The sequence below is a fragment of the Ornithodoros turicata genome, chromosome 2 (genome assembly GCF_037126465.1).
Source record: "Ornithodoros turicata isolate Travis chromosome 2, ASM3712646v1, whole genome shotgun sequence".
Taxonomy (NCBI): Eukaryota; Metazoa; Arthropoda; class Arachnida; order Ixodida; family Argasidae; genus Ornithodoros; species Ornithodoros turicata.
The window spans coordinates 60512221-60525299 of NC_088202.1; the positions used below are offsets into that span (position 1 = coordinate 60512221).

Genomic DNA, 13079 nt, shown 5'->3' on the forward strand with positions numbered 1-13079 from the left:
TGTGTACGTGTGTCTGTTTGTCCAGTTTTCGCGCTGTTTTTTCACATTCCTATCAGTACAAAACCGAGAGATGACCGTACTCTGCCGGTGTAAAATGTACGGTGTTTCAACGAAATGTGTGGGATTGGTCAGCAGCACAGGGCTTCATTTGTAAATCTACGTATTTCACTGCATGGATGGAACTAACTACAGAGGTCGAAAGAGGCGGTCATTTTTATGGTCATGTGTATTTTGACGTTTGCTGTGGCGTATGGCCAGGACGAGCCTAGAATGCATGTCTATGTCTACAGACTGATATAACGATCTAATGCGGAACCTTGTGGCCTGCACTGTCGCTGTGCAGGCCCACACGGTATGAAACTCCGTGACGCAGCTTAGTACGATCGCGACAGGTTTCGAAAGGAGGGGTGCGTGATCATATGAAGTCCCACTTTCCTCGTCACATCAAAAGAACCACTTGAAGACGGGCTCAAATTTGCGTTGGAAGAAGCAAAAATTATACAGAGGAAAGGGACGCACATGTAGGTCAGCCTTGCATCCCGACAGTCAGAGCCACTACAGAGAAACCCTTCTTGCCCTACTACGCAACCCCGTTCCAACCGCCCTCATAATCACGACGAAAGAAGTATGGTATATGCACACATAAGGGCTTGGAATCCAGAAATATTCGCGAAATAAAGGAAATACTTTAGTAGAAAGTCGGGTTAAAAGCAGATTCGTGTACACCCACTTCGTCAACAGTCCCGCGCGGGGCCTACGTTTCTACAAACATGGGCGTGGTTCAAAACAATTACGCAGTTGGAGTGCAGTCGCAGAACTCTTAATAGTCGCAGAAATAACGTCATTCTTTTTTTAACTCGGAATAACAATCTAAAGTGCCGCAGTTCCTCCTCTCTTCCTCGAGGAGGAGGGGGACCAGTGAGATTTCCAGCCCAGATAACGAAAACGAGCAAGGATTCAACGTCCCCCTAAAAATAATGCCCACAAAGGCACGTGTAAAGTAGCAGACGACAAAGTCGAAACAGCAGACGAAACAACGACCCAAAGTGCTATTGCTCATCGCCAATTCTTCACTCTATTGTTCCGCGCATCTCAGGACAATCTTCTACTTCGAATCCAGAGGAAAAACTTGTTAACTGACGCACCTCGCTACCTCCATGACAATTTGCGAGCTATTGAAAAGGCAGAACGAGTCGCTTTGTGTCACCTCAGCAACCACGGAAACGCAGCAGTCACGTGTCCACAGTCGATGGCGACAGTGGCGACATCTGTCGAGCGTGACAGGAGCCTAAGTGTCGTCTGCGTTTAGTCGTCGAAAATATCGCTCGTTGTTTGGAATAATTCATGTTCAACGTGAATAGCGAAAAACGTAAACATATAGAACTGAGCTAGTACACGCCTTCAGATCACCACACACGACAAAGACGCACTCGAGTTGTTCTCGTGCAGTGCGCCTGCTATGAAACTGGAATACTGAAGGAAGTACCATTTTGTACGCAGTGACACATGCGATTCTACACTGAGCCTGCCATAGCCTGTTCACATAACACATAATAACACACGCTGCCATAAAACACGCTGTTACCGGGATCACGAGAACGCTTTCCAGGCATCGCGCGCAGTTCGTACAATAATAGAGTTTTCAAGCACGGCCTAGAAGGAATAGATTAGCCAACATTCCACTTTCCAAAGCCCATTTTGACATAAGACGGTAGGAACACTCCGGTGGACTTGTTCCACGTCTCCGTTTCTACCGACGAGACCCCATAACAATTCGTTAATTTATCGATCGGTTGTCGTCGGCATATGCGCGAAATGACATCCCAATCAACGCAAGTAATGTGTATCTTGTATGCTTTAGTGCGACGAACATCGTGAAATGCACTTGAGACGGTATTTTTGGAGTGAAGACAGTGTTTCTAGAAAGCATACACCACAAGACACTACATTAATAACGCAAAATAAACTGATAATCAGGAATATATCAGGAATAAACTGATATCAAGGAACGTATCGCATGCCATCAAATATTATCCAATCCGCTGCACAGGAAGCCCTGCCAGTCCTGTTGAAGGCAGCGCGGACTGTCGAAACGTCGACCCCTAAATGTAGCTGTAAATCTATTTCTAGTACTTTCCCATTTCATTGTCTTTTTTAAATGTAATAAACTAGCAATTATTTTTAATCCTTATACGGCTTCCTAAGTCTCTTCATTCCTTGTAGTCCATATTCGTATATATGAAGTAGTCCATATTGTCGTCCCTGAATGGCACAGGGATTTATCCTGAAGATATAGACCTAATTTTCATTCGTACCGCAACTGGGAGGTGATGGATCTCAACATCGGCTGTGCTGTCCGAGTGTTCTCCCTGGGTCTTTCCCGGACGCTATGGGGAAGATATCGGCACAGTTCCATGTGAAGTCCGCCCAGGACGCAGGATCCCCACTTCCCGCTACAAACCAACTAACCATCGTCAAACACACACTGCGCAAAAAAAAAAAAAAAGAAAAACTAAACCCGTATAAATGTTCAAGCTTTCTTTGATGCCACGGTCTGCTCCCTCGAACCGCCGCGCAGTGCCGACGTAAAACCGCCGACCAACACGTCAATGTGACCGAATCGATGTTCCGAACGACGACAAAGGAACTCGCATGAGAACGGTGAGACATTGCTGCGTACATGAGTAGAATCTGCATGTGCTGCGGCCGGCTGCTGCTAAGCCTTCCGAAACGGGGAAACAGCAGACGAGAGCCAATGCAGGGGAGGAGGTCCGCGTAGGGTGAACGACCTACGCGGTCAGCCAGCATAGCGTGGAATGCGCTCCTGCACAGACTACCAAAACGTGGCTATTGTTATTCGTGTTGGTTATCACCTCATCCCACACACTAAACAGCAGTACAAAGTAACGTGGATGAGCACATGACTGCGGACGACCAATGTTGTCGTCTGCTAAAAGACAAGCAACGCTGGCGCTTTCCCGTCGACGGCTTATACCCAACAACACGTTATTTCATAGAACATTTGCCTCATGCTCGCTGCAACACTTATCTCTCAGCCTCTCACGGAATACTTCGTTACCGCGACAAGTATTTACTTTAAAAAAAGAAGAAGAAAAACGGGGGGGGGGGGGGACACGAGCGGCACTACACCTGTGGGACGCACTAGCATTTTACGAGTGAGAATCATAAAATTTAATCGCGCAACAAGTGCGTATCATCAACTACTATAAGCCGCGCTGCCAGCGACATTAATTGGCAGTGTAGTTTACCACGTTTCCCAATTTGGAAAATCTTGGGGTGAGATACCTCACCCCAAAAAAGAACAAATCGGTGGACTGTTAGCGGAGGAACATCGTTAATGGCGCATTAATCTTTTTTTAGCGCCATCTCGCGTAAAGAAACAATAAACCATAGAGACGAAAACCGGTTAGCCCAGCTAACCGTTTAAAATGATGAGCTCTGAAAGCCGCAATCCAGTCTTGCGCAAAAGGGCCTTTTGCCGCATAAGAGGCCGTAACTTATTTGATCTCAACGTACAATTTAGCGAAATAGGTTGTCGCTGCGCAGTGTTCGCACGTCGGCCAGCCGCGGAATCGGCGGCATCAGCAAAGCACATCGAAATAACGACGGCCAAGAAACATAATATATAAAAATAAATTTTTGTAATGAAATTTCTACTATGAGGCAATAAGGAACATGCTTAAATAATAATAATAATAATAATAATAATAATAATAATAATAATAATAATAATAATAATAATAATAATAATAATAATAATAATAATAATAATAATAATAATAATAATAAACAGTAAACGGTACGACGACCGATGCTCGGGTACCCTAGAACTACCTCAAATACTGCCTCAAACGGACTGCGGAATGAACTGCGCTGCTCTGTGAGTGAAGGTCAGCAGAATCTAATGCTCGAATTATTGAAAAACACAACGAGGGAAGCACCTCTTAGCAAACGCAAGAATGTGCCGTGTTGGCAACAGTATCTGAGCAGTTCTTAAATTGTTCAGATTTCCCTTCATTAATCCGAGTCAAAGCTCGGAAGCACGTCACACGGTTTATCGCCACCTTCCCAGCTCTGACACGCTTTGACATGAATATGTAATCGACACGTAAAAAGGAAGTCAGCATGCGCTTAACGCTGTCCATGTTTTAATGGTATTGATCGCTACTCGTAAGATGACACGTTTCTCCCCCCCCCCCTCCAAATTAACTTTCTTCATTCTCAGGCTCATTTTGTACAACTTGCATTACAGGTGCAGCGGATCTCTGTTGATCACAGAAATCCTAAGTGGAGAGGCTAGAAGAAGAGCCGGGAGGAAGAGGAACGGGGGAAAGAAAAGGATTTGTAAGGCTAATGTAATTCGTGACTTTACGTCGCGAGACAACTGTGGGATTTATAAGGAGTGTCGCCAACTCCGGGAGTCGCCATGATAGATACGGCCACGGTTCCCACAACGCGGGTCACTCCACTTCGGCATTCCTAGTATCTAATCCATGTTGTGCTTTTCCTCTGGGGCTCGATGTCTGATCTGTGTTCGTCTTGCTGTCCGCTGTAGTCAGATCTGTCTGGATTGCTTCTTATTCTGTAAGGAATTGTGCAGTGCTGCTGCGACACGTAATAGCCTGGAGGACACACCGTCCGTAACACATTAGGGCTACCGTGTCTGCCATTGCGGCTCAGTTGCTGACATGACCCTCTTCGCCATCTTGGTCTCTAGGTGGTATGAGAGTTGTACATTGCAGATATTCGTGCGTTGTTTGGGGCCGCGAAGAGGTCTGATGCTTACGACTTCAGAATGCGTCAATTACTGTCACTGTCGCGCCGCACGGTCGCCCCCAAATGCAGGGGGAAGGGGGGGGGGACCGCTCCCCAAAACATGTGTCCTAATCGACACTTCACCCGCACTCGCTGTAATCTCCGGGCCTTCGCTAATCGCAAACACTTTCGAGTAATCAAGGCGTTTCTTGTAACTTCGTTCCTATATTATTCCAGCAAGGTATGCCTTTACCCGTATGATTCTGCGAAACATCATTCAGTGATCGTCTAATCCTGTCAACGCTGGTCCACCTTCATCGTACCACCCGCGCCCGAGAGAGGTTGGCTGGTACGGCCACGGCCGCACCGCGTAGCGTTGTTGTAAATGCGGCTAGGCAATGCAGCAATTCCATTACCAAGCAAGGTCTATTAGAAAACCCTTTCGATCGATCGCTCCTTAATTTTTTTGTTGAAGGAAAGCCGTTCCGATCCCACATTCAAACTGTAGTGGATCGCATAGAAAACAACATGTCCACACATATGGCGGTTCATATTCTCCCACTAGGAGAGCAAAGCTATACCAGCATCCCCTTATCAGAATTAGCCCGCGAACGAGAGAAGTCCGCCCAATCGTTCGAGTCGGGAGGTTCCCGCGGCACAATTCCTCGCTACGAGAACATCTGGAACTAAATGCGCAGTGGTCCTTCTTTTTGTTCTCCCCTCTATTCTTCTGGACCAAGAGGTAATCACGACTTTCTACGCACAAAGACTTGTACGGCTGGGGAAACAAATGGAGTTGTAACGACGGGATCTCAAGAAACAATGCTTATGCATGACCAATGAGGAACAACTGCAAGTCCGGTTACTGCGCATCCTCTTTGGTTTCTCCGTGCACGAACGAGGGGATAAAAATTGCGCGTGGCCGCGTGCGATGGTGCTGAAACGTGTCCGCAGCTTCGAACTACGCGCGTGCACTTTTGAAACGCGGCGTCTTCCACTCGCTCTCGAAGATGTATACTGATTGATTGATTGATTGATTTAAAGAAAAAATAAAATGGAGCTTTTGCTTCACAAGTGCGAGGTCAGCAAATCCACATCACTTGCACCGGATACATTGGTGGAAAACTCCTGAAATGATGCCTACTGCAGTACGCTGTTAGAGAGAAAAGGTTTAAATTAGGGCTACAGTATCATATTTACAGATTATCGTCACCGTCCATACCACGTGCAAGGTATATATCACTGAAGATATGCCTCCCACGGTAGCTGAGGGTATAATAAAGGACTTCGGTATTACGTTTCTGTACCTTTAATTGCGCAACGTGCGGCACCAGATTAATGTGTCGTATAGAGACGGTATCACCTCAGTTAAACGGTAAATTAACTGAAAACACAGTCGTTAATGCAGCAATATTTTAATCCACTGGAGGAATTATTTATGACAGCGTATTATTATTATTATTATTTTTTCTCAAATAACCAGATCTACGCGCCCTCACTTGGAAAGTCGCTTCTCGCGCGGGTAAAGGCGGCTCACCAATTTAGTGCCGTGCGCATATTCGAATTTTTTGAATATCAAACCGAAGCGAACGTTCGATTAGAATTCCGAACGGAATACGAATGTCGGTATTCGAATTGCGAATCGAATCGAATGCCTCTTCCCCACCGAATATATTCGAATGTAGTAGCCGCGCAAAAAAGCCACGCAAGAATAAACAGTTAATCTACAGCAAACCGTCAGGGACACTGTTTTGGCGAGATAAAAATCGTGCAACTAACTCCCGCGTTAAGCGCTGACGTCATAGGAGCGAGAGCCTCGGGTAGTTCCCATTGGTTCTCCCGAACACGTGACCTCTCCCGCGGAAGTGGCCTCACTGGCGGAGACGCCCGCGCCGACACGAAAGCCGGCGGATGAGCATCCGTGCTGATTTTCTACGCATCCATTACCGCCTTCACTTTAAGACTTGGAATGCAGGTTATTCTTCAATCAGTCAATCAAACAATCCATATATGCAAGAACTTGTGAACCGTCTTCTACATTTCCCCGCCATAACCTAGACCAAAGAGTCACAACCCGTATTAATATCTGATTTCGCATTTTCATCAACTTCGCTGAAAGACCCAGTGCGCAAAATATAAATGTGAACATTACGGGCTTCCACGAAGAGTAGGCGACGTCATCGTCAAGAGTAGGTGACGTCATCGAGAGTGGCCGTCTCTCTCCTAGCGACAGCGCGAGCGGCTCTTCACCAAGCGTTGGAAGCAAGGTTGGAAGTCTGCCAGCAGTTGTGGTGAGCAGACGGAAATGGACCTTCCAGGAGCGGCCCAAGTAAATTCGACATCATGTACATGACGTCATGCTTCTCAAAACTAGAAACTAATTTTGGGGATATTTCCGCTTCACAAAAGCGAAATAATGTTTCTGAGACAATACAGTGCGAGACCCGTATGTGTCAATTTGGTAAGATCCTGAAGCCACAAGATTTAATCTCTACCGTGCATTCGGCGTCAGTTCCGCCGAACTGATATTTGTGTCTCACTGAAGTTAGCTGCCTGGAAGACACACAGGGCACGAAACCCCAGAGAGAGAGAGAGAGAGAGAGAGAGAGAGAGAGAAAAAAATTTATGGCAGCTGGAGAAACGTTATCGACGGGACATGACCTACATTTACACTGGAGGGAAATGGATGATTAGAGAAGGGAAAAGTGCATGGGGAGACGCCTCCGGAAACGAATGTCCCCTCTTGTGGACGTAAATTTTTTGAAAAAGAGAAAAAAGATAGATAGAAAAAGAAATACATCAGAAGCACACGTTCCCTGTTCTTCTTCCCTCCCCGGAAATACCTATATGCGAACGCGGAAATGTTGGGGAATATTTTAGCGCTCTATTTTTTCTCTTTTCTTTCTTTGTTTCTTCTTCTTTTCTTTTTTCTTTTTCGCTTTCTTACGTTGTTGTCGCGGTGCCTGCGCCCCTCTAAGCATCCTAGGCTTGAAAAATGGAAGGCAAGACAAAACAAAAAGAAGAAAGAAAAAAAAGAAAGTGCGAGACAAGTACTGGTGGTACAATACGGCGGCACTAACCGTTTAAATATAACCGAGCATGTGTGCTTCTCATAACATCCAATCAATATCTCCACGAACATAGTCATCACTTACAGGATGCAAAAGTATAAGATACCAGCATTCGTTGTTAGGTAGCTTGCGGACAGTTATACATAGCATCCCTGGACAAGCGGCCATGCCACAAAAGCCGCATTTCAAGTTGACACCAACTTGACCCACTTTGTAAAAAAAAAAGGATAAGAAAGATCATTCACCACATCACGTTTTTGGAGGTCTTCTTTGGGAGCAGCGACGAACATTCGTCCGAATATCCTCTTTCAATAGTACTAGGAGAATAAGGAATAAAGTTAGAGCGGAGTCGCCCTTGCGACTTAACCTGCGAGAAATTCGAGATCTAGTGCATAGTGCAGTAGACTAGCACTGGGCTAATTTTGTGAGTTCCGAAGTGGACTGCCTCGACGGTGACTAAGTTTGAAAGTTGCAAGTATACTTTACTTTTTAAAAATAAATCTAAAATAACGAATAACAATATATAAAATATAAAATAGTACATATATGTATATTAAATGTAAATAAATATAAAATATAACGCCTCATTCTGGGGGCGTTTCATCACTCCTCGTATATAACCTATGTATCAACACAACCCAATAACGCTTGTGTGCCGCAGCAGTTTCTATCTCAACCGGCGTTGGCATGCGCTACATGGTTTTGCAGAATAACTATATTCAGCTGAGCCACCCACAATGCAGGCACGACAGCGTATAAATCAAGCCCTGTAGCCACAATTCATTCTAGCGGAACAACACATTTTCGCAGCGTCCAAAGCGGAATGTCTTTTGACAAAAGCGAATATGCGGAGCGTCCTTTCAATACGGCCTTCCTCGTACAGGGCATGGAGGTGGAATCAAACGGATGAGTAAGCCGTTATAGTTCATAATGAAAGACTGACGATGACAAACTGAAAAGGGATCAAGGTAAGTGAAACACTGCGAATATAGGGTCATATTCCCGTTCTGCGTCATTTTGTGTGCTGGCTTTCCGTTCGTCAGCATTCACAATCCCATCTTGTCCCATGCAAGGACAGATCGGAAAAATATCAAAACCAACACAATGCACCCATTGTTTACGTTCGCATAAAGTTGCCTATTGTCGTTACTTTTTTTTTTTTCTTTGTCCAATAAGCAGGCAATGTTGCCACTCCTCAGGGCTTCAAGTCGCAGTTGGTAAATAATAATTTTAGGCTCGATTATCGCGGACTCAGGGAACGCGGTTCAGGGAGCTGGAGGACCAGCTCAAGAACGAAACCATAGTTAAAATAATTTGAATATAAAAGATTCCAGTGTATTGTACGAAATCTCAGACATCAGTCATTCGCATTTCGCTGCTACTATACCGCGTGATCGTGTTTCACGCTCACAGCCAGATGATGGTGATCGTGACCTCCGGGAATAAATCGCTTCCTGAGCAAATCGAAGCGCTAGCTTGCGATAACGTTAAGTATACGCAGCTAAGTTCGGAGCAACATGCGTGTGTCCACGGATTTCAATTTTTAGCGCAATCTTTCTCTTTCCAAGTCGGAAAGACGGACAAAAATAGGCCACAAAAAACGGTTAGCATCGTCAAGTACGCAGAGACGAACCGACCACAGCCGTGTCGCTTAATATAATCCTCCTCTCATCGGGCTATTTCAGGAATCTTATCCGCCTTCGCAAGTTTTATTTCGCTCCAGGTTAGCTGCCCATCAGGCGACCGTGATGCTCCTGCACGGCGCATCGCCTGTCGGGGATACCTCCATGCGAAATACTTGACCTTGTACCGTTTGATGGATAGATTACTTGAAGTGGACTGTCTTCTCGCGTCCTTCGTTTCTTTTTTTATTTGCAATGGAGACGACACATTAGAATTGTCCGCGCACAGATGTCTTGTTTACGCTTCGACATACCGAGTGTATTACGGCTTCACTAACGAAGATGTTACATTGTTTTCTCCACAGCCACAGAAGATGTCAATAGTCGTCGTGCTTCACTACTTCCTACGCTTTTTTTCTTTTTTGTTATTCCAGGCTTTTTGCCTGTTGGGGCACACTCGGAACATTTCTAAAATAAATAAACTCTAGTCGGAATGACAGCTAGGCCGTACATAATGTTTTGCAACGTCTTTTTAAGTTTCGTTGAAGCAATTACTCATAGTTAGCATGGTTTTGAAACTGCTCGTGCCAGCGAGCTGCTTTTTTCCCTTCTTTCATTCTTTTCTTTTATGTCAAGAGAAGCGCCTCAGGACGAGAGCCGACGATAGTTCGACGACAGACTGTTCTCCTAGCACCTCGTCTTATGTGCCTCGACAATGCGCACATAAGGTACGAAATTAAGGGTTTCGACAGTCCGCTGACGAGAACTTGGAAGACAGTTTAGCCGGATCACAACATCCCTCGATGGATAACTCGCGTGTGTGGAGGGCAAACAGGGGGCAAGCAGACCCGCGCAAACCATGCACATGGAATGCATACCTTCGCGTGAATCTAACAGCGGTGGGAATCGGAACCCGATGGATGTGCTAGAAAGAAAAATCATTTTCGCAGACGACACTTTTGCGTGATGCCCCGGCACAGTGGGCCTCCTTTGGTATAAAACAGTATAAACAACGTCCTCATCAAACTAGAGGAGAAACCACAGCATATGCAAGCAGATGACGCCAAATTTTCCTGTCCTTGTCTACGGCGGAAGATAGCTGAGGAGCATCTGTTTTGATGATATTTGTATCGTTTCAAACGAAAGTACAAATAATGGAGGGAGACTTGTTTGGAGGGGTTAGTTGACGCGTGTAAAATTATAAATGCTGTAATATTTTGTAAACGGTTCGTTTTTTATAAAACACCACCATCAATACCAAGATACAAGAAATACCTGTTATGTAACATGAAACACGATAATGAAACACTACTATGGTATGCGTATGGCGGAGGAAAATAACACGGTGGCGACTAATAAATATCATATTCCGAAGGTATACGCGCCAACAACTGCCCCTTTCGAATAAACCTCACAATGTAGAGTGCAGAAAAAAGATGCGAAGTTGTTGCTACACCACTGCTGCTGTTCCTCATTGGGCCCACTAATGACGTTGCGACGTGTACAACTACCGTGTTCTCCTTCTCAACGAGAGCAATACTCTTTCGCGTATTGTTTCTCCGTTATTAAAATGAGCGAGCGAAAAGAAAAACGTGACTGCATTCGCAAGCGGCTACAAAAACCGGCGTTCGTGTATGCACAGATAATCGCGTTCGTGACAATGGCAATGAAAAAGAATGTCTCATTAAGGAAAGCGATAGCTCGCACCCCTTTCAAGGACGATCAGGACTCAGTGCCGGGGTATCGCAATTTTCGATCATGATTCAATAGGGTTGTCTTCGACATCATATCGCAACGTATTCGCCACAAGATAGGAAAATATTATTCCTGTTGATTGAAGTGCTCTTTCGCTTATTCTAAACATGCTTTTCAGTATTGTTCCCGTTCGTTTCTCGCGGGAGTTGAATTATGCAACGGCGTCGCCATCAACGTTAGTCCAATGATATAATTCGCCGCTTTACGTTTCGTTATACGACTACTTAGACGACATTCATTATGAGCCACATCAAGTGATCGGTAAGTGAACTGACTTTGCGCGCATTCTTTGGAGTGCGCTGAAATGTCACATCACGGCTCGTTCGAGTAGGTATGTACAAACTGCGTGTCTGAAACAAGCCACTAAATTATGATGAACCTGCTCGCTTGGTACATATCGGTTTATAACTTCCTTTCGATTTTGGCATACTCGTAGAAGCCATCAAGCGCTGTCTGTACGCAATGTTGCACACAAGGGTTCGATTTATGTGCTGTAGTTTCTACGAACGACGAGCATGACAAATCAATCAACAAAATTTCGCAAAAACAACTGTAATGATGCTCCTATTCCGCTACGCAACACACAGAGCACGAGCAAACGGACTCCTTCTGTACATATCCTGACAACGGAACTTTTTACGGCGTATTGAATCAAGTGGAAAGCATTTTCGGCATTCTGCAGGTTGGCGTCCTCAGATATCCAGAACGCTGTCAGAAATGGATCTGGTTTTTGCCGTAATGAAGCATAAATGCAGGCCGGCTATGAAGGAAAACTCCACACTGAAAATGCCCGAGTCTGGCACACGGAAAAATGACAACACAAACGTCACAATCATATTTTTGATTTTGTTTTTTTGTTTTTCTGGTTAGACAGCACGAAAGAGCCAAACACCAGGTGAAACCGTACCCTCTTCATGCAATTTTTTTTTTCTGCAGTACCGTTTACGGAAAATGTTGACTTTTAATGAAAAACGTAAACGACGACGATGCGAACCAAAGTCAACTTGGCGTACTCGAAGATTGTTCTCAAAATAAGCACCCGCAAGTTGGGTTGCAGCGTGCACCAAACGGCACTGAAAAATGAAAACAAAACTAACGCTAAGGGGGCGAGGGGGACGCGGCGGCATCACTTCAAGGCTAAGGGCGGAGAGGCCTTGAAACACTGCATCCACATACAGATAACTCTGACGGCTTCCCCGCGATTTACAAACGCTACGATCGAATTAAACTCTCAAATTTAGACGCGCTTTAATTTATCCCGCTGTAATTTGGGTCTCCACAAGCCCCTGTACACAGCAGTTATGGCGACGCAGCAGATTTTCCTTGTGAGCGGCAACCATTGAAAACAGGCCTGCCGACTCCGGTCCTCCTCTCCCGGCCTCCTGTACATGTATATCCCGCGCCGGCAGACTTTTAAGTTGAAACATTTCAATGGAAATGTTCCATCTCGATTAAAATTTATGCAGCAACGGTGAGCTGTGGTATCATACAATGTTCGTATGCAGTAAACCCATTTCGAAATCACTGCTTGAGCGAGAAAAGTGCGTGAACAGGGATGTGAATACAAAATGCTCCTACCTCGCCTCCATGAGCCATGGCGATTGCAGCGCCTTCTCTCGGATGGCCTTGAAAAGCGGAAACTCGGCATTTTGAGCTTCCGGCGGTGTTGTACGGATTCGGCCGGCAGCAGGAGTCGTGTTCTACGTTAGTTGCGTATTGTCGTCTGCTAAAGACCGGTTGTGGTCCGTTTCGTTCCTTTGTCTCTGGGTTTTTCTTCATAATGTAGGTTGCAAAGTTGCCATTATTCGTTGTACATTCGGTTATTCAGCAGTACTACAACGAATGATCAGCACAC

General features: G+C 45.3%; 1 protein-coding gene across 2 annotated transcripts in view; it reads right to left on the reverse strand.

Moving 5' to 3' along the window:
- Positions 1–12855, reverse strand: part of LOC135385476 (uncharacterized) — an 85512-nt gene extending 72657 nt beyond the window's left edge. For both annotated transcript variants that reach the window (XM_064614810.1, XM_064614809.1), the window contains exon 1: positions 12803–12855. In XM_064614810.1, coding sequence (XP_064470880.1) covers positions 12803–12820 — 18 coding nt within the window. In that variant the 5' untranslated portion in view covers positions 12821–12855. The remainder of the gene's footprint in view (positions 1–12802) is intronic.
- Positions 12856–13079: the final 224 nt, after the last annotated feature.